Genomic DNA, 25544 nt, shown 5'->3' with positions numbered 1-25544 from the left:
AGAACCCTTAAACGATTAAGAATGTTGGTTTACGATGTTAACATAAGGTGAGTTCATATAAATAAAATGGTCAGAAAAGGTAAATGCCATTTTACTTCTGTTCAAAAGTAAAATTTTGTTTTATCTCATTACGATAAAAAAAGCTGATCAGCATATTAAGTCATCGAGCGAAATTTGTTTGTCATCTTCATAAATAAAAGTTAGTTTTAATCAATAAAAATTGAGCATTGTAAATCACTGAGTACACGAACTTTTCTAACTCTAAATGTAAGAAATGCAGACCCAATTTTTGGTACATTAAGTAAGCAAGGAATGTAATATATATATAATGTAAATATAAAATCTTTATTTTCGTACGCAAATCTCTGAAACAATGGTATGAAATTTGTTTACAAAAACACAAATAAAAAAAAAAAACTTTTCCCCGAGGTATATTCCTTGTTTACCTCTTGTGTGCCGAAAAAGCAAAAATTTCTCTTTTTACAACACTAAAATTACTCTTTTCACGGCAAATTAGAAAAATTCGTAAGTAGGGGAGAGTGGGGTACCATGAGACATGGGGCACCATGAAACAAAGCAATTATACAGCGATATTAAAATAGTGACAAATCCTTTTGAGTTGTAATCAGTTACTAATAGATGTATTGTTTAACGTATAATTTAAATCAGAACATAAATAATTTTTTGAAAAACAAAAACCTTTCATCTTATTCTATCAGAACGTATGGGGTACCATGAAGCAGTTTTAGTTGGTCACCATGAAACTAAATTAATGTACCGTTTTAAAAACTACTCGATAGCATACTTTAATTAGTTCCCGGCGGGAAATATCGACTTCTATACTCTAATGTTTACCTGACTTGGTAAAATATTGATGGACCATTAAAGTTTACGTAGCAAAAATAAATGTTACATTATTTAGTATTTATGCATGTAGTATGATGATGTTTTAATGTAGTTATAAAATTAATTTTGTCTTATAAACATAAGTTACAAAAGTTTACATAGACATAAGTTTGCTTTATTAACTCTTTTGTTGAAAGATTAACATTCTGTTGTTTTCTCGCAGCGAACACAACGTTTCAAAACTACAATTTCTCTTCTCCTAATAAACTCCCCCTTACAAAAAGTTTTCCTTCAATTTATACAAAGAACCTCAAATATGCTCATAAAATAAACCGCTTAAACTTTATTTACAACATTTTAAGGAAACTACGTCAATCAAATCCGCTTTAAGTAGTTTCTTCACGCAATTCAACTACACATTCATTTAATTTATGTTTTTATACTGATTTCTACTGTTACATAAAGTCTATTAATGTAAATATAAGCTCAGCGTGGTATCAAATCATGATATGACCATTAATTGAATTTTTATACATTGTAAAGCCTCTTTGTTATTGCTTTAATATTTTTAGATTAGAATGAGGAGCTATGTAAGAAAAATTAGTAAAGTAACCTTCTCGAGTAATTCAATGGAGGTAGCTGTTGATTTAGTTTTAACAGGAGGGTGTCATTAAGAGTTGCTGCAGGAAAAATGAATCTTAATCACAGCACCTTTAGCAGGTAATTTATCCTTATGTATTCTGCAGCAATAAGTACTACTTTGTCCTACTTAGTAAATGAAACTTGCAAAAGTTTGTAACTAAAAGCAAATTCCTAATGTGTGTCTTTATGTATACAGATATGTTAAAGAAAAAAAAGAATAAAATAAGGAGAAATCATAACTATGAAACCCGATTTTTCTACAAGAAAAGTATTTACTGAAGTGCAAGAAAATCTTTTGAAGCAGTATATTGTTACCTGCTATTAAATGTGTTGTTGACAGTCTGTTGTAAATTTAAGATCTATTACTTTTGATAGATCTTATATGGCTATAATAAATAATATAAAAGTTCCCAGTAACTGGATTAAAGAGAAGAAAGCTGGAAAAGAATGGATGCACTTGTTTTTAAAGCGGAATTCTTTAAGCATTCAAATCCCAGAAAGATGTTCTTTGTCAAGAATGACATCTTTCAATAATTACAATGTACAAAAGTTTTTTACTAATTTAGAGGCATTGTATTTAAGAGAATCAAAGTTTGGTGATTGATTTTGCATTTGGAATGCTTGGTGTTAGGTACAGTGAAAATTCACTGTACCTAAGAAAGCGTTTTTTGCTAAATACAGTGAAAATTCACTGTACCTAAAGGGGCGTTTTTCGCTATATACAGTGAAAATTCACTGTGCCTAACGAAGCGTTTTTGATAGATACAGTGAAAATTCACTGTACAGTGAAAGTTCACGGTATTTATCAGAAAAGTTTGGTGTTACGTACAGTGAAAATTAACATGGAGATTTATAAAAATAATATTAAAAGTGTTGCTATTTTGAAAGTTAAGGGCATAATGATCATCGAAGCTAAGTAACATAAAAATTCACTACACTCCCGTGAAAAACCAAAAAACAGAAACCCAAGAAATAATTTATTAATAAAACTTTATAACAAAGGTACATATTAATGAACCCAGAGAGGGAGTTGTTAATAGAATGAAACTAATTAAGGAATATATTTTTGTAAATGAATTGTCGGGGATATTTTTTTACCGTATATATATATATATATATATATATTAGTTTTGTTGCAGGAGTCCATTAAATACTTTTTAATAAAATTTTGATGTTCACAATTATGATGACACACTTGTGGCAATGTTTGCAATTATTTTTGGCGCACTTAAGCCATTTGCACTTATGTCTGACAGTGCAACTGTATCGCACTTATACCAGTTCGCACTTGTGCCGATTTCTGCAAATTCTTATGGCGCACTTATGCTAGTTTGCAGTAATGATAGGTTTTGCATCTGCTTCAGACTTATACCAGTTCGCACTTATTAAGCGTACCTATAAACAAATAACAGACATAATGTCTGAGACATTGTTAAATAAATTTTGCAATGGTTTCAAAGTATTTGTTGAAAAGTAAATTATAAAATCTGATTGTAATGAAAACCTATTGGCAACACTTAAAAATAAAAATAAAATTCAACTTTAAACCAAATACTATAGCAAAATCTTTTATCTTGACTTTTAGTGATTAATTAGAGGCTGTGAGTTGCAGTAATGAAACTAAATAATAGTCGTTTTTAACAATAGACACCAGCGGGAAGGTAAGTTTAGCTGTCTATCAATTCAAAAACAACACAACAATAACAACACAATGATTACTTCCAATAATACCACATAGCACCAGATATTTGACTTCCTCGTATAAATCTTGGATAAGCATCATAAAGATTTTGGATAAGTACAAAGAATTCGAGTGGATAGTTTCTGGGGATCTTAAATTATTTTCTATGATACTTGGACAGCAAGGTGGTTACACAAAATTTCCTTATTTTTTGTGTGAATATGATAGTCCTGATAAAGCTAAATATTGGAACCAGAAAGTGTGGCCAAAAAGAACATTGAATGTTGGAGAGAAAAACGTGCACTTTGAATTTTTGGTTGATCCTAAAAAGGATCCTCTACCACCGCTCCATATCAAACTTGGCATGATGAAGCAGTTTGTGAAGGCTTTGCTAAAAGATGGTAAGACATTAAAACACCTTTCAAGCAAATTTCTTGGAATGTCTGAAGCAAAGCTGAAGGAGAGAGTTTTTGTTGGTTCATTTGTAAGTTATTCGAGAGTTATTGTTGGTCAGTACATTCTTAGGCTAATGGAAGATAACAACTTCAAAAACATGACGAACTATGTTGAGAGGTCAGCATGGAATTCTTTTAAAGATGTAGTTACGAAGTTTACAGGAATCAGAAGGACTCGGACTTTAAAAATATAGTAGAAAATATGTTGTGCAATTTAAAAAAATTTGGGATGCTCAATGAGTATAAAACTCCATTTTTTGAACTCCTATTTGGATTATATCCCGGATTATATCCGATAGTTATAGCATTAATGTTGCTATAACTATCGCTTCCCGCCGAGGCCTGATGCTCTAATAAATAGCAGAAAAATTTCTAATTATAAAAGCTAATAATTTATTAAAATACCAATATTTCTAGAATTACTAACTTTAAATTAAAATTCAAAAATCTACAAATTTCAGAAATTTGAAAATTCTAAAATATGAATTAAAATAATGGCTCCCAAAGAAACAAAAATAATAATAAACTTTAACTTTTCAAAGCTAATAAATAACAAAAATCAAAAACAATAAAATGTAACTTGCAACAAAAAATATGCAGAGATCAGCAAAAATTATTTCTACATTCAAATATTTTCAAGAAAAATCAAACTAAAGCGAGAAATGCTTGACAGAAGCACGAAAGGGCTATTTAAAAAGAAATATTTTTAACCATCAGACAATTTCTCAAAAAAAGGACACTATTTAAAGAAATATGAAGCTAATTGCTAATTGAAAGCTAATTAAAATGTTCTTTATAATATATTAACTTATATTATGATACATTAAATAAATAAATATAAAGAAATATGGAGTATGCTCCTAATAATGTAATTAGATATAAATATGCTCTTTATAATATATTAACCATTACTATAAATAATAAATAATAAATTATGTCGCAACAATAGATATTTCAAACATAAATAGATATTTCAAACATAAATAGATATTTCAAACATAAATAGATATTTCAAACATAAATAGATATTTCAAACATGTTTTAATATTTTATGTTATGAACCTAAATTCCACTATTTCCTTACTTTACATTGAGCACAGAACCAATACCCTTTAGGTTTGCAAGATATTTGTAGACAAACATAATGTGACCAATCTAAACAATGATCACACTGAAGCCATTTTTGACTTTTTCCATCCGCCTTTGATTGCCCGCATAATTGACATGGACATTCTTCAATGCTCACAGCTTCACATTGTTTGATAACTTCAGCCCATGCAGCCTCTTCAAAATATTGCTTAATGTCATCAAGACTTGCTCTTTTATCTGCTATCTTATTCGATAAATGCTTTAAAAATTGGCAGGTGGTAATTTTAGCACTCTCATGCAAAACCTGCTGGGCAACTGTTCTTTCTACAAACCAACAGAGACGGATATGATCTTTTTCAAAAGAACCCAACTTTTCAAATACTTTTAAAGGTTTGTCAAAAAGTCTCTGTTTGTTTTTACCTACGCGGCCAGGTGGCTTCCGCTGGGGTTGCCTTAAAACTAAATCTGTATCTGGCTTTTGAGAGACTGCTTCAGATATTTCTTTATTTCTGCATTCAAGTGGGGTCGATATAAAATCTGCACTTGAAGTTGACTGAACTTCTAAAATTTCTTTTGATGATAGAACTTCTGTAGGTGTAAAACCTTCTAGACAAGGATCACTTTGAAACTAAAAAAACTAATAAGTTTTCTTATGCATTTCTTAAATGATTCAAAAACTGAAAGCATGTAAAATCCATTGACATACCATAAGTTCCCATTCACCAGAAATGCATTGTTGATTAATAGATTCTAACCAGGTAATCGCAAGTTCAAATTTTTGGGGTGGCATTTCAGAGAGCAAGGAGGCTATTGGTTGAAGGTAACTCATTGCTGTAGTAAATCTTTGCTTGGATGTGGCACAACAGAGAGGTAATGATTCTATACTTGAGGTAATATGAGGTGGCGATTGGTCAAAACTTACCTGGTTTACTTCAGGATTACGTGAAATCCATCTAAATAAATCAATTTTATTGTAAATAATTTCTGTAAATAGTGTGAAGTTGAAAAATGTTTTGAAAAACCATTATTTCAGTGTACACAAATTTAAATAAAAATTAAATAAAAATAATTTATTCATTTAATTGAACTATAACAAACAGTCAATTTAGCAATAAAAAAAAGCAATTAATGTATCAAAGCATCTTCGTTTGTTTTGCTCCTTAGATAACCTAAATGACAAGGCAACTTGTTAAAATAACTTCTTTTATAATAAACAAAATCAGAACATTCAATAACTAGTAAATTGTGTACAACGTTATAATACATGTTTTGTTTACTAAATTGTAAATTGATTATTAATCAAATAAATTTTAGTTTAGCAATCAATAACATACGTGGATTGAAACTTAAATATGGTCATAAAGTTATATAATGAAATAATACGGACCTATACTATTATCATTTTCCTTTAAAAACTGCTAATATTGATTTGATCAAATGTGTTTTATTTGCATGCTTTTGTGAAAAAACATCAATATTTATTTGTGTAATATTTATCTAAAACAGCTGTAGTCACAATATACACGTACCTCAACTGGAACAAGAAACCCCATAAAAAAACTAGTTTGCACCTACCTCTTGCAGCAAGGTATTATAATTCACAAGGTTACCTTTTATGAATCAACTCCAGATCATTAACAGTGACATTCTTAGTTCTTAGAGCAAAAAGAACATGTGCACATGGCACTCCAAACCCTGATGCTGCATCACAGACACAAACCCAGTCTATTATGTTATAAAAAGTTGTTTGACGATGGATTACCTGTAATGAATCACTGTCCTACAAAACAATAAAGTGAATAATAATTTTTTGCAGCCTTATTGAAAATCAAACAGTAATAAAAAAAGGATTACATTCAATAAATAGTAATAACCTCATATAAACTAAAATCAGATTTTAAACTTTTGTCATACTGTTCAATGAGATGACGAAGAATAAAAGAAGAAACATGACGCGAATAAAACTTGAGTGGCTCTGGAAGTTTATTATTAACTTTAAGTTGCTGGTCAAAGTCTGCATGTTTAGATTTTTCTATTTGCACTCTATTAACCTTAAGAATTTTATCTATAAAATTTCCAGGTGACATGCGTGACAAAAGGCCAACATCTTTCAGTGTTCTATGATATCTAATCAGAATAATAATATTAATTATTCTAAAAATAATTGTAAAATGGTTAATAAAAAAATTTACTTCAAAATTTAAAAAAATTTCGTATTGCTTTAGTAAAAAATCATGGTTTTGTTTGATGTAAAACTTTTTCTAATCACAAGACTTTTCCATTAATATTATTTAAGTACTCTTAAAATAAGTACCTTTCGAGTCTGTTATTAGTGTGATTGTCTAAATGCAATAGACCTTTTCTATAGTGACCCATAAACATTTCTGGTATTGTCAGCCAGTTTTCTTGAAGATACACATAGAACGTTGGGAAATTTTTTTCAATATTTAACAAGGCTTCAGTGCATGCTGCATGATTACCGTACATTAATTTCTGTGTAGCCTAATAAAATATTTATATATAAAAGTGAGCATATAGTTGCATTTTTCCAATTTTTTTATAAAAATATTTTCCAATAGTGAGTAAGGTAAACAACAAAAAACACTAATATTATACTTGCAAACCTTGAATAATAATTCCTGATCATCAGTTGTAAATCTACCCTTTTTAATTTGATAAATAAAAGCTTTAGCTACATGAAAATGACAAAGGAATATTTTATTTCCTGGAAAAACGGACTGTAGTCCAGATATTTCTGCTTGAGCTTTATCAACCATGAATATTGACTTATGAAAAGTTTCAATCCCGACCCATTCCTTAGCATGTGTCATTAGGAGCTGTAGATGTGACTGATCCTCACGATAAACTAAAGACTGCACTACAGGTCTCCCCATGCCAGTTTGATCCACAACAGCCATTGTGTATAATGGCATAGAGAAGTTGTTAATCTGGATATTTATAGGAAATTTATTTATAACAATTTATTAATTTTTTAAATTACCTATTGTTTTAAGGAGAAGTATAACCTTAAATGTTATGCCACGCACTAAACCTAGGTTAATACAAACCTTATAGGTACCATCAAGCATGATACACTCGGGATACTTTTTTAACAATTTTATTTGTTCAGTTGTTGTCCATGAGATACACTCTACTTTTCTATCAAGATCGGCATCAATATGGGATATAACGTTTGGTAATTCCAGAACTTTAATAATTTCATCAAGAGCAGGACCTGTTTATTTGATAAGGAAAAAAATTAATCATTTAAAAAAGAGAATAACTTAAAGACATACATTTTAAAATTTAAGTTTCAATCAAAACAAAAACCTTTAAATTTCATTCTTTGCTTTATGTTATAAATATCACGAGGTCTTGTCTTTAAACCATGTCTGTTTAAATTGTCTGTTACAAGAGTAGGATTAGCACCATGAGATAGCAGAAGCATTGTCTGCTGTTCGAGAACTCCTTTTGGTTGACGTTCCGAACTATACATAAAGAATTGCTCAGGCCCATGTGGATGGTTATGAACTAAATTTTTTTTCTTAATAAAATAACTCCTTATATCTTTTTTATAGGCTACATAAATAGCCATCTTACAACCACTTGCTAGAACACTATTGTCTCGTAACCCTCTGCCTCTCTTTAAGACACTGGGCATTACTTCCCCATAATGTTTGCATATCCACCTGTAAAAGCAAACTAAAAATAAAACTAAAATAAAACTAAAAATAAAAATTGTTGGTAAGAAAGAATTTGGAATAAACTTTTAGTTTTGTATGATATGTTTATTTTTTATAATAATTTCTAAATTTAATGGATATTTTATTTTTGACTGTTTTATTTATTTTCAATTTTAGAACTTAACATAATTAATTATGAAGAATCAACTTTGAATCAACAAGGTGGTTGTAATTCTTATAAGCGATACCATAATGTAATTGGATAAAGTGTGTCAAAGCACTTTACAAATTTAAAACTGAATGCGACAAACCATGAATGGAATGAGCTAAATCTTATCGAAAATAGGCTTATGAGAAGTTTAAATAAAAGTGAAAAATTATGTGCATATCACAAGTTCATCAATGGTATTGGGTGGAAACCGTCTAAAAAGTGTGGGCATCCTAATCATGATAAATCAAAACAAACAAAAGCACCAACTACACGCTCAGTTCCCATAACCTTGTTAACAACAGTATTTAAAATGTATAAAATAAATCATCCCATTGGCACTGTTATGTGTCATTCTCATTTAAACGAAGTGCGAAATTAGAACAAAGGCACTCCTAATCTACCAGAACATAACCAAGATTTTGATGATTTTGATCAGGACTATATCCCAGAAGAGATTGTTATTCATGAGAATGTTTTAAACCCAAGTAGTAAATCTAATGTGAAATTATCTAAATATTTGGATGTAAGCCCAGTACGATTTCAGATAAATAAAACATCAGTAGGTATGCTTAGCGAAGATACTAAGAAATACCTAAAGCGAAAACATCAACATATATACACTATTGTATATGTGTATACTATACATAGTCTATGTACATAGACTATGTATAGTATACACATATACAATAGTGTATACTGTCATAGTATATACAGTATACAGTACTGTACTGCAGTATATATATATATATATATATATATATATATATATATATATATATGTATATATATATATATATATATATATATATATATATATATATATATATATATATATATATATATGAGTGTACTCTTATATATGTAAATAAAATATATATAAATACAATAGTATTGATAACACCAGTAATTATAAAGTAATCTGTGACGATTACTGTGACAGTACTGTATTGCAGTACACTCGAGTGTACTGCAATACAGTACTGTCACAGTAATCGTCACAGCTTACCTTATTATTACTGGTGTTATCAATACTATAATTATTTTTTATTATTATTATATTGGGCTCATCTACAACCATATATAGCATCAAGAGGAATACAACAAATCTGGGAACCTTCCTTTACTTTTTTATTGTAATGTTCAACTTTTTCTTTTGAATCAATTCTAACGGGGTGAAAATTTAGTCTACAATATTCATTAACAGACTTTTCTGCTTCATCAAAATCTTTATAATTCTTTATGAAAATATCCTCCATTTTTTAATCTTTTAAACTCTTATTAAAACTCTTAACCCTTCTTTCTACAAAAACATTATTCTAAAATAAACTCGTTGTTTTAAGCATGCGCACTTAGCAAAATGAAAGTAAATTTGCAAAAATATTCTAAAAATAGATTTTCACTGTACCTATCAAAAAACGCATCCTTAGGTACAGTGAATTTTCACTGTACTTATAATTAACGATTTGGAATCTGGATGAAACAGCTACCACCACTGTACAAAGATGCAATAAAATAATTACTAAAAAAGTCATCAAGCAAGTTAACTCTGTGACAAGTGGAAAGCGTGGAATTTTGGTGACAAGTTGTTTTTTCATAAGTGCCTCAGGTGCTACCATATCACCTGCAATGATATTACCACAAAAAAAGTTTAAGCAACATGCTTAATAAGGCTCTGTCTGGATCTCTTGGTCTTGCAAATCCAACTGGATAGATGAATACAGAGTTATTTGTAGAAGTAATTCAACATTTTATATCAAAAACATTCTTGTCAAAAGAAAATCCATCTTTACTTATATTTGATAATCACGAGAGCCACTTATCTATAAAAGCTCTTGATCTTGCAAAGAATAATGGTGTTACTATTCTTGCTATACCACCACATAGTGGTCACAAAATGCAGCCCTTAGATGTCTCTGTATTTGTTCCATTCAAAGTTTATTATAATGATGCAGTAAAATCTTGGCTTCTAAATCATCCTGGAGTGCCAATTACTATTTACGAAATTGCATCTTGTGTTAAGATTGCATATGAAAAAAGTTTTACTATTACAAACATTCAAAGTGGATTTAGGAAAAGTAGAATATTTCCCTTTGACAAGAATGTATTTTCAGAAGCAGGTTTTTTATGTAGTGTTGTTACTGATAGAAACAATCCAAGTACATATCAAACAAATACTGGATTAACTCTGAATACTGATAAATTGTTACTCTTACCAGAAAAGCTTCAAGAGTCTTTTGTTAGTTCCGAGCCAAGTACAAGTCAAGCCAATGATTCTGAAGTTATTAACTTTGTAAGCCCTTCTCAGTTTAAAGGATTTCCAAAGGCTGCTGAAAGAAAAAATAAAATAAAACCTCGTGAGAAAGCTAGCAGTATAATAGCAACAGATACACCAAAAAAAACTGTACTTGAATTAAAAGAAAAGAAAATTAAGATAATGAAACAACAATCTTATCAGAAGAAAAAAAAAAATGTTTTAGAAAGTGATTTATTAAGTGATGAACATGATTCCTATTATTAATTTTAAAATATTGTAACGAGTCTTTAGAAAAAGTTGTTTCTTTTTTTTGTATAAATTTTTTGTGTTACTTTCCAACATTCTATAATTTTTTGATTATCCTGTTTCATGGTGCCCCAAAGACTATATCAAGGTACCCCATGGGTGGGGTGCCTTGATACAAAATTCGAATTTTACTCAATAAGTTTCAATGAGTTTGACCTCTTTTATTTTGTTAATTTAAGAATTTAATTTTGAAAGTATAATATTTATCTACAAATTGCACTAATTGAACAAAAAAAAAAAAAACGTTATTAAAAATGTAGTTACAAAACGAAAGCCAAAAATTTTAATTTAAGCAAAAAATTGTCTGTATATACTCAATATTTTGCGTTTTGCGTAGCAAGCTCTATAGGGTAGGCCCCTGTTCTAATCAAAGTACCCTATCTGTATGAAACTATTGACAGCAATTGAGTATTTATATTCTTTTATTCTCCAATACTTCTTAGCCTTTTGCAGGCTAAATCCAATTACTTTCATAATTAACTTCTTTTGTTTCATAATTAACTTCTTTTGTTGAGATTTGGATTTTTAAAATCATGTTGTAACTTGATGTAATTTCATAATTCATTAAACTTGGAAATTTTTTTCCTCATTAACGAAATAAAATTGTTAAAAGATTTTCTAATTTCGAAATCAAAACTTCAAATTAACTTAACAAAATTCAACTAATAACTACTAAAAATATAAGTACTAAGATATATATCTATTTTAGACTAAAAATATGACTGTGGGTTTAAAGACACCTGCAACAACTATAGGAGAAGGTTCATACTCCTCTTCAGATTTTAGCGATGATGAAAGTAATGTTGATCTAATATGCAAACATGAGTCTGATACCGAATCTTTGAAAGAAATGGATGTAGATGAGATACTGAAGCTTATTGGAGAGTTTGGTAGATTTCAACTATTACTGGTTTTTTTACTTAGTTTGCTTATGGTACCACTCACCTACCAAGACTTACTAATTGCATTTATTGGAATTGATCCTCCTTGGACTTGCTCTCATGTGAACCCTGAATGCAACAGAACAGGTGTCTTTTCTCAAAATGATGAGTTTTACAAGGAAAGATGCTCTATGAAAAGAGAATCATGGAGATTTGTTGAGAGTAAGGAGTTTTCAATAGTAACAGAGGTATATCTGAATTTTATAAGCAAACAAATTTTCCTAAAATTACAACCTTTGAATGATACCTTAGATTAATTATTAATTAGTAGTAAAACAATAAAAAAGCTAAAAATTATATATTTTGAACTAATATTTATAATACATACTGAATCATCACAAAGTTGTTTGTGTATATATATATATATATATATATATATATATACACATATACATATATACTAGGGCGTTCCGTAATTCAATGGAGAAAATTTTTTTTTCGATTTTTTCTGCTCCCTGGCAATTTTCCCATTTCTGTTGTTTATATAAATATATTGTTAAATTTTTTTAAGCCTGAATTGAAGTTTAGGGTTGCCACCGTGCGCTAGAATTAATAGAATTTATGTATTTTTATAGTTTTTTACCATATAAAAGCCTATATTTAATGTAATTTTTTATACTACACATTTTAAGTTGGTAAACACTAAACAAACATATATATCTACAGAATTTATGATAAGTTGAATATATATATATTATATTGTTAGTGAATTGTATAGTAATTAACAGGATTGTATGTGGCAAAATCGCGTTATAACATGAATTGACATCTTAACTCAATCCCCTCGTGCTACACTCGATTGAAAAGTTGATTGTTGTTGAGTGTGGGTGTTTTATTGCATTGTTCAGGTTTTTGATGTATCCTTTTAAATTATAGTTGGTAGCCTTTTGTTAGCAAATACTTTTACGTTGTTGAATCCAAAAATGGGTTTAATGTTACGTTTGTTTCCTTTGGATGGGTTTAGTTTTATCTTAATATAGTTTAAACAACTACCTAATATGAATATAATTTATATGTGTTATATAAATATTATAATATAAATGAATAAAACATATATATACCTTAACTATATTGTAAGTATATGATTGGTGATTGCTTTAGACATGGCTGAATCAACAATATCAAGAAGATAACAGTCACAAAATAATTGGTTGATAGGAAATTCTATTGATGCTCTGAGCCAAACAATTAGTCGTACTAATGGGGATGTGCTATTTTATTTACCATGTCGCCACCATATCTTTGAGATTATTTTGTCGTCCGTATGGAAACACTTGTTTGGCCCAACGACAGGCCCGACCAATATAGAATTTCTAAAATTAAAGAACACTTGGGACACAATCCCTCAAAAGAATGACAACTTTAAATTGCTGGACGTAAATGAACATTCGTTGAAATCTACAAAAGAAGATATGATTATTTTCTTAAACTGTCCCTTCAAGAACATACATTTATAAGAGATGATTATAGGGAATGCATTTATGTCACGTTGTTACTCCTTGGTGAGAAAAATGTGAAAAAGGAAGAACAATGGCTTAAGTCAGGAGCTTTCCATCACGCTAGATGGATGGCAAACATTCTATATGCAGCTAAAATGTATGCATTCAGTGAGTACTTAGGTTATGATAAAAATATGATTCAGAAACTGCATCGCTTTTGCCTATTTACAAGCTTATTCTATGTAAAACTTTGGTTGACATCTTCAAACGCCATAGATGCTCCTATCAACTTACCAACATTTTCTTTTATAATGGAAATACATATTTTTACAATTTATACAGTTTTTATTTTATTATAATTTTTCTTTTGTAAATTTTATCTCGCATTTCCAAGTCTAAATATGTTTTAGTGAATTTGAATCTAATATAGAAACATTTTAATTTAATATCTGTAACATTGTTTCCAATTGATTAGTTTTATACAAATAATAAGGAAATTAAAGTTTTCTATAACTTTGTTTTGTTATTCATTTCATAAACTAGTAATTACTTGAATCTCAAACATTTATATTTTATTTTGCATAAAGGTCTAAATCAATTAATTATATCATTGTGTTCTAGTAGCATTTTTTATGTTTAGATTCATAGTTGCAATCAATTAAAAGTACTAATTAATGTTCTGCATTATTATCCCAAATTCATGAATAAGATTAAACTTTAATAATTCATGATAACTTTAAAAGGCTGGTGGCAATGTCAAATCAGCAGGTATTGACCTGAAATTTGAATAATGGTCATATCTTATCAAGTCAAATGGGAAAATTACCAGGGAGCTCGTATTTTCAAAAAAAAAAATTTTCTGAACACCCTAATATATACATACATATATATATAAAAGTTTAAGCAACATGCTTAGTAATGCACCATCTGGATCTCTTGGTCTTGCAAATCCAACTGGATGGATGAATACAGAGTTATTTGTAGAAGTAATATATATATATATATATATATATATATATATATATATATATATATATATATATATATATATATATATATATATATATATAACAACTTTTGAACAATATAAACATATATGTATACATATAGGTATATATACACACACAACAGTAACAGATTTCTCAAAATTGTGATTGTTTGATTATTTAAATTTTAGTGGGATTTAGTTTGTGATAGAAAAGCTCTCACTCCTGTTGTCTACAGTGCATCGGAGTTAGGATGTGCAGTTGGTTCCATACTTCTAGGCATTGTGTCTAATAAGTATATGTTACATTTTTTATACAGGGTGCGGCAGCGATTCGCGAACTAATTTTTGGCTAGGTTTTGTGATGCAAATAAAATACTTTTGCAATTTGTTTTTGTTGATTAATGTTCAATGACCGTCTTCGATTTTAACAAAATTGTGAAGAGAAAACACTTTACTTAAAAGTTTTACAATGGAAGCCAAAAGAACCGAAGTTTTAAATTTGATTCACGCGGGTTTGTCTGCACGTAAAGTGATTCGTGTTTCTGGAGTATCTAAAACTACATTTTACAAAGTGAAAAAATGTGGCAGTGCTGAAAGAGCCAAAATGCCATCTCCAGTGAATAAAAAAGTTGATAAAATGTACACAGAAAAGCTTAAAAAGCATGTTGAAAAAAAAATCAACCTGTATCCATCAGACAGACAGCAAAATTGTTCAATATTGATGAAAGGACAGTCATAAGAACTCTAAAAACACTTGGAAAAGTCAGTCTGGCCCGACCGTCATGTCAATTTTTAACAGAAAGACTAAAAACTTTACGATTGGAACCATCAGAGAAGCTTCTGAATCAGCTAAAAAGCCATGCTTCGTCAACATTTAAAGTTTTCTCAGATGAAAAACTTTTTAGTGTTGACTGTGTGATAAATAGGCGTAATGATAGATTCATTGTACAGAAGGCTGACAAAGCACCACCTGTGTGTCACACCAAGCACCCTCAGTCCATCATGATGCTAGGAATCATCGCTTGTAATGGAGAGAAATGCCCACCAATCTACATCAAAGAGAAAGAAAAAGTTACCTCTGATGTGTATATTCGCTTACTAAAACGCTATCTGGTGCCATGACTGAAGAAGATATTCCCGGAAAACAATAACATCTTTCAACAGGACAATTCACCTTGTCATGGGTCCAGAAAAACTCAACAATATCTTCAGGACAATATGGCTAATTTCTGGCCCAAACACTTTTGGCCACCATCCAGCCCTAACCTGAATCCCCTTTACTATAGCGTGTAGAGCGTAGTTGAGAGTAAGGCTTGCAAAAAGACCCACTCAAGTCTCAAGTCACTAAAGTCATCAATTACCCGTGCTTGGAACTCAATGTCAAGGGACTATATAATAAGCAACTGCCAGTCCTTCCGTCCTAGGATTGAAGTAGTGATCAAAAAAAAAGGAGACTTAATTGAATGTTAAGGTGGGAAAAGTATTTATCTTCAACTTTTCTCCTATTAATATACCATGAAAATAATTTTTTAGAGCTTTAAAAATTCATTTTGAAAAATGTTCTAAAAAGTTCGCGAATCGCTGCCGCACCCTGTACTTTGATCAAAATTTGAACTTAAGTTATATACAAAATGTAAGTTGTTAATATCAAATTTTAGAAAAGGTTGATTGCTTTAACTATAAAAATTTTGGGTGCTGAAGCTCTTTCACTTTTCTTTTAAAAATGGAAGTACAGAAATAAAAAAATTGTTGTTTTCAAGAACTCTTTCAAGTATTGTAAGTTTTACATAAAGTATCAGCAAATATTTCTTTGAACTTGTGAGATTGTATTGTTAACGTCTTTTTTATATTCATTTTTATTAAATAAATAAAAGTTTTTCTTTACTATCTAGATTTGGTCGAAAACGTCTTTTATTCCCTGCTTGGTTTATAGGTGTAGGAGTTGCATTAGCCAGTGCATTTGTTAAAAACTTCTGGGTATTTTTAGCCATTCAATTTGTATCAGGAGTTTCACAAGGTGGAGCATCATTAGCTATTTGGGTGTTAATGACAGAGTTAATAGGTCCAAGTTACAGAAATTATTCTAATCTTGTTTGGTTTTCATTTAACATGGCATTATGTTTAATGTCATTGCAAGCATGGCTTATTCAGAAATGGCGTACTCTTGAGTTGATTTTAACTGCACCATATTTGATACTTATTTTTACTTACCAGTGAGTCCATATAAGAGATTTGAAGTCATTGTTCTTATCTACTAATTTTAATATTTTTAAATAAACTTTTAAAAATTTGCAATTTGTAATTTTATAAACTAAAGTTTGTTTTCTTTGTTTTTTAAAATTACTCTCTGAAATATTGATGCAGTTATTTGTTTATAAAATTAAGTAACATTAATGTAATTATGATATAATTTTATGATATAATTTGAATACATTAATATAATTAAAAAAATTTGGGTAATTTATCACTTTTAATATGTATACTGTTACATGAAATTTTCTATTTAGATTTGTTCCTGAATCTGTGAGATGGCTTCGTCTAAACAATGATAAATGCAAAGCTGAAACAATTCTTCATAGAGTTGCAAAGTACAATAAGAAACCATGGCCTAATGTATGTCTTTCAAGTTGTTCAGTAGAATCAGACAAGCTCAAAAGTTCATTTAAATACGTTTTCTATCCATGGCAAATGTTTCTTTCTACTTTAGTTCAGATTTTAAGTTGGTATGAACTTTTTACTGTGTGCTAAAAGTTTTTTTTTTTCATTATTCCCACCTTCTTTGAATTCATAGACCTTTCAACTACTGAACACATTTTTAGCAAATGATTTATTCAATTTAACTAACATTTTGTGCTGTATTCAATTATAGAAAATATTTTTCCACGTGTATAAACTTTGTAATAATGAATAGATGTTAGGTAGTTGATTTTTTGCTGCATGTATATATCTATTTATTTGGTTGAATATTTGAAGAAAAATATCTCAAAATATTCAAGTAAATCTGTGAAAAAGGTTATGAATGATTAATCGATGTTTGTTAATAAAAAAAAAAAAAAACAGTTCCAAGAAAAGCACATCAACTTTGATTGGGTGCCTAATAGAAGCAAAGTTGATAAAACTTGGGTGCCCAACTTGTATGGTTGCTATATACTACTTATTAGCATGTAGCTTGGATATACAAAATAGCACTTTTTTCTCATAGTTGTACAAGACTGTCTCATATTTTAGTTAAAAATTATCTGACTGATGATGGGACTTCAAATAAATAAAAACTATCTCAGCCATTAATTAATCCAAAATATTTCCTTTTTACCTTTTCTTCATATGATATTGGGTTTCAAGAAAAAATTTGTATGAATTAAATTGGAGCAGAGTTTCTCAAGTATCTATTTCCAAAGAGTTTACCAGCATCCCATGATAACCTCAAAAAACTTCAAAGTACTGTATCTTGATTCAACTTTTTAAAATAGGAGCCAACGATCTGCTTATTTCCAAAGAGATAGTTTACCAGCGTTATATCCCATGATAACCTCAAAAAAACTTGAAAGTACTGTATCTTGATTCAACTTTTTAAAATAGGAGCCAACGATCTGCTTATGAGGATTGATGATCTGATGATCTGATTATGATGATGATGATCTACAATTCAATCCCCTTAAGCTAAGTTTTTTCTGGAGGTGAGATGAAGTAATAAATTTTAGCTTAAATCATTTTTAAAAAACCATTAAAAGAGCCTAAAATTCTTGGTGATGTTTACAAGAATGAAACCAAAGACAAAAATGAAGACCTATTAATATACTTTAGGTCAAACACCAGCTGACATGATCCAGTGTCAGAATCTACTCAAGGTTTCCTAACAATATTTGATTATCTTCGAAGGCCTTTTTGTAAATCAGAACACTTTTTAAGTGCTGTTATTCTATAATTCATCTTTATTGATTATATCAAACACATTTAGACTTGAAATCTCTTATATTAGGGCACATCTATTAGTGAAAAGAGAATTTAACCATCTTTTCATAATACTTTAAATAAATTTAAAAGAATCATGTGCAAAAACCATGCTTCTTATTACAGCTTCATCATCAAGTAGTAATCTGCAAAATGCCAAAAATGCTAGAAAACCAAAAACTGTTACATTTTATTTAAATTGCTATGCACTGGTGACAAAAGTATTAACAGCACCCTTTGAGCTGACCCAAAAGTGCCACCTGATGGTGGTGAAATTAGGCACATTCAATTGTCCAGAAATGAAAACTTTGAAATCCAATTATGATTTCTGTGGAAATAATTTGAATTTGAAGTTGCTGAAACTACTATTTCCATGTCTTTAAATGCGAGCTAGAAAAATACTTGTTAAATTTGACCTTCTGGCAGCATCCACATTTTCATGTTGGCACTTGCTTATAAGTAATGATTTTATCTACATATAAACTATTAATGTAGATAAATTTTATGCAAATATCATGCATGGTTGTTGATTCATTGGCAGAAAATTCAGATTATTTTAATGGATATTTATAAATCAAGCATAGGAGTCTCGTTGAACTCGGAAAAGAAGGCAACTCCTTCAAAATGCAGCAAATGCCTCAGTCCTTAAGGATAAGGCTTGCCTCACAACTGCAATCAGTCCACATGTTAGAAATTTTTAAAGGATTTGGTAGCAAAAGATTCTAAAACTGCTAAGCACATTTGGTTGCAAAATATTCTAAAGCTGCTAGTCTCATCACAAGGAAAAGTACACCTTGTTAAGACAACTGGAGGATCACCTCCACCTATTATGGCAGGCAAAACTAGTGATTGATAATATGATGAATAAAATTGCAATATTAGTAGCCGTCTCTAACAATTCTTTGTTGTTTTTAGTGCTCAGTTAAAAGTTGCATTTTTAATGAGTAATGTCTATTGAACAAATAAACATCTAATGAATCATACCCAGGCCCCAGTGGCACAAGACCAAAATCAAACACGCCTGTAAAGCCACCATTCTCATTAAAAGATCTCATTAGGGTTCATCTTGACATGGGGTTGTCCAACATTAGGATGAAGTTCATGACTGTTAAATGCTAAATTGGTTCCATCCAGATCCAATGGAATCACATATTTCTTGGGTGTTACTTGCCATTTGTTCCAGATCCTGGAAATTATTTGGGCAAGTGTGGTCATTGACCAGTATCTTTAGATATTCAGCAGATTTCCTACCATGGCAGATAATTTGAGAGGTATGACTGTTCAAAAACAATTTTTATGGGCTTTTAGATTCCATGCTGACTTTCATTACCTAAAGGATTTTATTTGCCACAAAGATATGTCTTTAAGCCTGGTTAGTGAACATGTGGTTGAAGCAATATATCAGGACTTTAGTCATCACTGGATCAGGTATGAGAGGTACATCAGGCATCCACAGCATGGCCAAAATGACTTGGCCATCCAGAGCAAGGCCAAACTGAGCAATGGTTAGTCAGCTTTATTGTGAAATGTAATGGCAAGCATCTTTAAAAAAAAAATGGATACAAAATCTTTTTTAATATAGTTGAAAAGTGAGAACATGAAATCAAAGTCTGGAAATATTGGAGAAATGTTTGCCATTATCTGCCAATCTCAGATAGTAGGTTTAACTGAAAAGTATTGAAAATAAAATTTATCCAAAAGGGACCTATGAGTTAGTAAAAATATTTTAAGGCCAAGATATAAAGTAATAAAAATGAAAATTAAAATATTGAGAAATCAACAAGCAAAATATTTACATAAAATTTTATCATAAACATATATGTTGAGCTAACTATCTATCAATTTTCAAATGGATGCTACTATTAAGTTAGATTTAATAAGCATTTTTCTAACTCACATTTTAAGACATGAAAACAGTGGTTTCAACAATTTCAAAGTCAATTTATCTCCACAGACATCATAGTTATATATATAAAAGTTTGTAATTCTGGACAGTGGAATATGACTATTTTCAATCCATATTGGTTGCACCTTTGGTTCAGCTCAAATGGTACTATCCCTGTTTTTTTAAACAATGTAAATGCCAAATGTGTATGCAAAAAAAATATGTTTATTACATAATTGAATTCAGTGCAAATAGTTCAATTAGAATCAGGTATTAATCAGGCATTTCCCCAATATATTTTATCAGGAATAAACATTTTTTTGTTCAGACTCCTCATTAAAAAGAAATTTAAAAAAAATTAACACAAAAACTGGAAGTTGCACTATGAACTTGGATAATTATTTAACAGCTCTTTCTACTCAAGGATGAATACCAGCCTGATCAGAAGAAATTTATGTTAAAATTATTTTTGTAACTTGGACATGTCGATCCTATAATTATGCATGGTTGTGGTGACAAATTACCATAAGTGTGCCATATATAGCACATTTATGATGATTATTAAAAAACCAATTTATCTATTTTTAACTGATTGAAATTGTATAAATAGGGTAAAAATATTATTTTTTATATGTTGATTAAAAAGTAACAAATGCGGTGTTGATCTTCAAAATATAATATAATATGCAATTGGTATTAATCTTGATCACCTTCGGATCACAGCCTATGAAAGACCACATGTTTAGATAAACCTAGAATGAGGTGCTAAATAGGTAGATAGGCTTTTCCTTCAATGGTAGATAATCTTTTTTTTTTGCTAAGATATCAATTTTTAATCACTAGAGTAATCTTTACTGTTCGCAACATCAAATTTATGCAGTTCATTATACTTACAGAAGTTGTTGATTAACAGTTTGCTTGCCAAACTTTGTATTTCTTTTGTCTCTCAAGTAATCCTCCCCAACAGGATTTATGATCTTCTTTCTCCACAAATTTGTATCAATTTCTGAATACAGATGAGCAAGACAGTTAACTGAAGTGATTGGTTTGCCTTTTACTCAAGAAGTAAATATTATCAGCTCTCCTGCCCTTATCTTTTTTTATTCCGATCTGGGCATAATACCTGGGGCTGTAAAGTATTTAAAGTTTTGTGGGTAAAAAATAAAGAATAAAATTTGTTTGCTAGCAAATTAAAATCATGCTAGACATTAAACAGTAACTCTTCTGCATTTCTCTTGATCAATGTATAATCTTTTTTATAAGTTTTATAATCAATTTATAATGTTAAAATAGATGAGAAATCGATTACATGTTTAGATGGATTTTATATTACTATTTTGATTTACTATTACTATTTTGAATAACTGATAAATTTACAGATCTTAGTTGTTATATAATCTCAGATCAGCAATCTTAGTTCTACAAAAAAGTTTTAGATCTTCAAAATAATCTCAAATCTACAAAAACAAAAATAAATCATATTACATTTTGTGTTAGGTTGTGCATTGGCTTAGTTTACTATGGCATCTCTATTTCTTCAGATAAACTTAGTGGGAATCTCTACTTAGACTTTGCCTTGATCAGCCTTGCAGATGTTCCTTCAAACATGATGGCTTTATGGTTATGTAATTAGTAAGACATCTTTGTTTTGTGTATTCATTTATGAAAATTGATTTCTCTTGATTTCTTTTTAAATCCACAGCAGAATATTACTTTTAAAAAAAGTATATCGATAAAAGAAAAAATTATTTATGTTTTAAATTTTTAAAAAGTAAATTTGACCATTTTTTGCCTAAACTCGTGTCATCTCTCTCAGAGAAGTTCTGTTTCCTAAGACATTCTTATGTGTGAAAAAAATGATTAGTATTTATTGTAGCTTAACAATCCTTGATAGTATGTTAGAAATATTGATAATAGAATTAAATAAAAACAAGCTTTTTTTTATGACAAGTTATTTGAATAATCTTTGAATAATTCAAAAAATAGCTCGACCATTAAACTAAATGATTGTGATTTTATTTATGATATTCAAGTTTTTTTTTACAAGCTTTATTTTTCAAGGTTATCAAAACAATCTTACCTTATTTACTGATATTTCAACACTGAAGAAGAAATTGAGTTTTTTTATTTTAGAATTTAGATTTGTTCTTCAGCTGTATAAAATGAAACATCTTAATGTTCTGATAAAGTTTCCTGATTCACCATTCACCCCCCTCCCACCCAATTTATATTACACATTTTTAAATGTGAAATGTGTATCATATTGCACCCAGAATGATAATTATGTTATCTAAATTAAACCTGGAGTTTTTATTTGTTGCTGGATCATAAATTACTGTCTAAGTTTCTACATCTTTTCTCATCGGTTCTCACTCAGATATCATAGCTTAGGAATTCAGAAAGAGACTTCTACAAGTCTCTTTCTGAATTCCTATGCTACAAATTGATAATGTAGTTTTGCAGTTCTCATTGAAGTTAAAAATATGAAAATTTTAGTGGTCTGTTTTTTTATGAGTAGAAAAAATGGTCCAAAAACAAGCAGAAATAAAATGAAATGAAAAATTCTTTATAATAATTTGTGGTAAAAATCTCCAGACATGAAAAATTGTTTAAAATCAAAATATCCAGTTTAAAAACCATTAAGATTTTGGTTCTTGATATTGGACATGTAACCTTAGTTTTTCACTAATACATTAATACTATTTGTAATAAATATATATTTTTGAAATGACATAAAAAAATTCTTCCTTTAAAAGAAATTTGAAGTAACATGTATTCATTTTACTTCTGCTTTTAAGCTTTGGACGTAAACGAACAACTATATTATCATCTGTGTTTGGAGGATCGCTTTTTTTAATTTTGGCATTTGTTCCTTCACAACCAGGTGGGTTCAAATTCCCAAAATTTTAAGTTAAAATAATTGTTAATTGTTTTTTTCTTTTTAAATATTTTCATGTTACTTTTAACTGCTATAATATTTTGATAATATGTTGTTGTTATGTTGAAATAAATTTATTGAGCAATAAGAGTTGTTTTAAGATTTTTTTTTTTCCTACTCTAAACAAGTTTAAGTGTTTTTACTTTTTTAAACAACTTTTGCTTTATAGTTTACACATGGGTAAGAATTTTGTTAGGTATGACAGGAAAGCTTCTGGTAAATCTTTCCTATAATGCCATATATATTTGGTCAACTGAGCTTTTCCCAACTTCTGTAAGGTAATCTATTGCTTCTTTGATACAAGTTTATTACTTTTATGAAACCACTTTCATGTGTTTAATAAATAGTTTTTTGTGTAGATCCAAAGGCATTGGTGTTTGTACAACTGTAAATATTATTGGTGCTGCTTTGTCCCCATGGGTCAGTCAGTTCTTAGGGTATGAGTATCGTTTACTGCCATTTATAGTAATGGGTGGATCACTTATACTCTCAGGTTTGTTTTGCTGCTTGTTATCAGAAACTAATGGCAAGTCCACTCTTGAAACTGTCGAAGAAGTCCTGGAGTCCACAGTATGAATACCTTATTTTATTTGGGTTCTATAAATAGCTTCCCATATTATGTCTTCGCAACTCAATCCTAATAGAAATCAATATATAATTATATAAGAATTGAATAGTATAAAAATAAACTTCTGGATATAAAATAGGAAGTGTGAAATTAAATAATAAAGTGATTAAATGATTATTCATTTCAATATTTACATAAAATTTTTTAAAACTGTAATAAAATTATAAATATAAGTTTGTAAAACATGATAAATAAAACATAATGTTTTCTATAGGCTCGTGATAAGCAACCCTGTTAGCACATCTCCTATTTAAAATGATCAACTTTTTAAAAATGCTCACAACCTAAAGAATCAACACGCTGAGAGCATTTTTTGCTCATTCTTTTCCGAAGTGTTTTAAAGATGGATGCGATGAATTTGCTGTAAATTTACCCAATATATTTCGCTTTGACACGATTTATCCTTGAGAACCTCGACTCTTAAGACGTAGGAGCATCTCATTTTAAACATTTTTATTAACGAGTGATAATCATTTAACTTCCTTAAATTATTGCGACCGAGTTTTTAACTGCTTTCTTACCAACTGTTTGTTTCTTTATTATGGATTTTGGCAATTTCAAAAATAGTTCAAAAATAATTAATGCAAAATGCATTATAATTATTGCAGAATTTAAAGCCATAATTTAATACAGAATATTTTGTAGACAATTTATAGATCAGTGTTGACGTTTGCAAAATAAGTTATACATTGTACATATTACATATTTGAAAGGTCATTGTCTGTGTTTTCTTTTTGTATTTGGTTAATTTAAAATGGGTAAACGTTTGAGCTGAGTGTTTGATTTTTATTCATATTTTTTAATAATATTGCATTTAAATTTTTCATGATATTTTCCAAACTTATGTTCCATCATCAGTTTTAAAATCGAATTCTGCTTGAAAACGAAATTGAATTGCTTGAAATCGAACTCTGCTTGAGAACGAGAAACAATATTGCGCGTAAGGTGATACGAAACATTAAGAAAATCTGCATTTTTATGATTAGAAAATTTATACAACAATTATTTTTGTAAACTTGCCGCAGTGTTTTAGTTTTTTTTTATAAATGCAATTTGATTGGTGCAAAAGTTTGAATGTTTTCTATTTATATGTGTTATGGTTTTTGTATTGAAATTAGTCAGAGCCTAAGTTTTGTAAAGCTGACTCTCGTAAAAAATAGTTAATCATTCTTTTCTATGTTGAATAAAGTTACAGCAATTTGTTTTACTCCTTTCTTAAGACTGTAGTTTTTGTCAGCTTACCTAAACTCATCAACTTATTTTGCACGCATTTTAGAGAGCTCTTAAAAACATTTTAATATTTTCTTTCAGTTCCCTTGAGCGTGACAAATTTTGCAATAATGCGCACACATTTTTAGGGTTTAGAAACAGCAAACTGATTGTATTTTGCCGCAGTGATAATCAGTTTACAGATTTGCTTTAAAACACCGACTATATTAATGAAGTCACTGGCCACACTCAGTGACCTTTTGTAAATACCTATCATGGTTAAATTTAACTGATCTGCGTCAACTCATGACTTGCAAAAGTTCTTAGAATTAATTTTCAGCTTTCATTGAATTTATCATTTAGAATAATACTGAAGTATTTAATTTGATGAGGAACTA

General features: G+C 29.4%; 2 protein-coding genes across 5 annotated transcripts; one reads left to right on the top strand and one right to left on the bottom strand.

Moving 5' to 3' along the window:
- The first annotated feature begins 1367 nt into the window (after positions 1–1367).
- On the top strand, positions 1368–25099 carry LOC145192157 (solute carrier family 22 member 15-like). Of its 2 annotated transcripts, XR_016446481.1 has the most exons (9): positions 1368–1566; positions 11877–12296; positions 14725–14828; positions 16428–16748; positions 17043–17258; positions 21869–22003; positions 23479–23587; positions 23669–23879; positions 24152–25099. XR_016446481.1 is itself a non-coding variant. In XM_090070997.1 (7 exons), the coding sequence occupies exons 2-7, from the start codon at positions 11886–11888 to the stop codon at positions 23279–23281; spliced, it is 1299 nt and encodes a 432-aa protein (XP_089927123.1). In that variant the 5' UTR covers positions 1368–1566; positions 11877–11885; the 3' UTR covers positions 23282–23296. The 2 variants fall into 2 exon arrangements, 1 of the variants encoding a protein (XP_089927123.1); XM_090070997.1 differs by lacking the exons at positions 23479–23587; positions 23669–23879; positions 24152–25099 and adding an exon at positions 23170–23296.
- LOC149892800 (uncharacterized) lies at positions 4576–10071 on the bottom strand. 3 transcript variants are annotated; one of them, XM_090070993.1, is made up of 8 exons: positions 8044–8615; positions 7782–7948; positions 7338–7661; positions 7028–7215; positions 6588–6840; positions 6324–6493; positions 5420–5666; positions 4576–5341 (listed from the first exon to the last, which is right to left on the bottom strand). In XM_090070993.1, the coding sequence occupies exons 1-8, from the start codon at positions 8372–8374 to the stop codon at positions 4697–4699; spliced, it is 2325 nt and encodes a 774-aa protein (XP_089927119.1). In that variant the 5' UTR covers positions 8375–8615; the 3' UTR covers positions 4576–4696. The 3 variants fall into 3 exon arrangements, with proteins under 3 accessions (XP_089927119.1, XP_089927117.1, XP_089927118.1); XM_090070991.1 differs by lacking the exon at positions 4576–5341 and adding an exon at positions 10013–10071 and having other exon boundaries at positions 5420–6493; positions 8044–8402; XM_090070992.1 differs by lacking the exon at positions 4576–5341 and having other exon boundaries at positions 5602–6493; positions 6628–6840; positions 8044–8624.
- Positions 25100–25544: the final 445 nt, after the last annotated feature.

The sequence above is a fragment of the Hydra viridissima genome, unplaced genomic scaffold, assembly GCF_058129835.1.
Source record: "Hydra viridissima isolate aposymbiotic clone 2 unplaced genomic scaffold, HvirCarnegie_v1 scaffold_1, whole genome shotgun sequence".
Taxonomy (NCBI): Eukaryota; Metazoa; Cnidaria; class Hydrozoa; order Anthoathecata; family Hydridae; genus Hydra; species Hydra viridissima.
The sequence above is the reverse complement of the archived record's forward strand: the minus strand, read 5'-3'. Positions and strand labels throughout refer to the sequence as shown.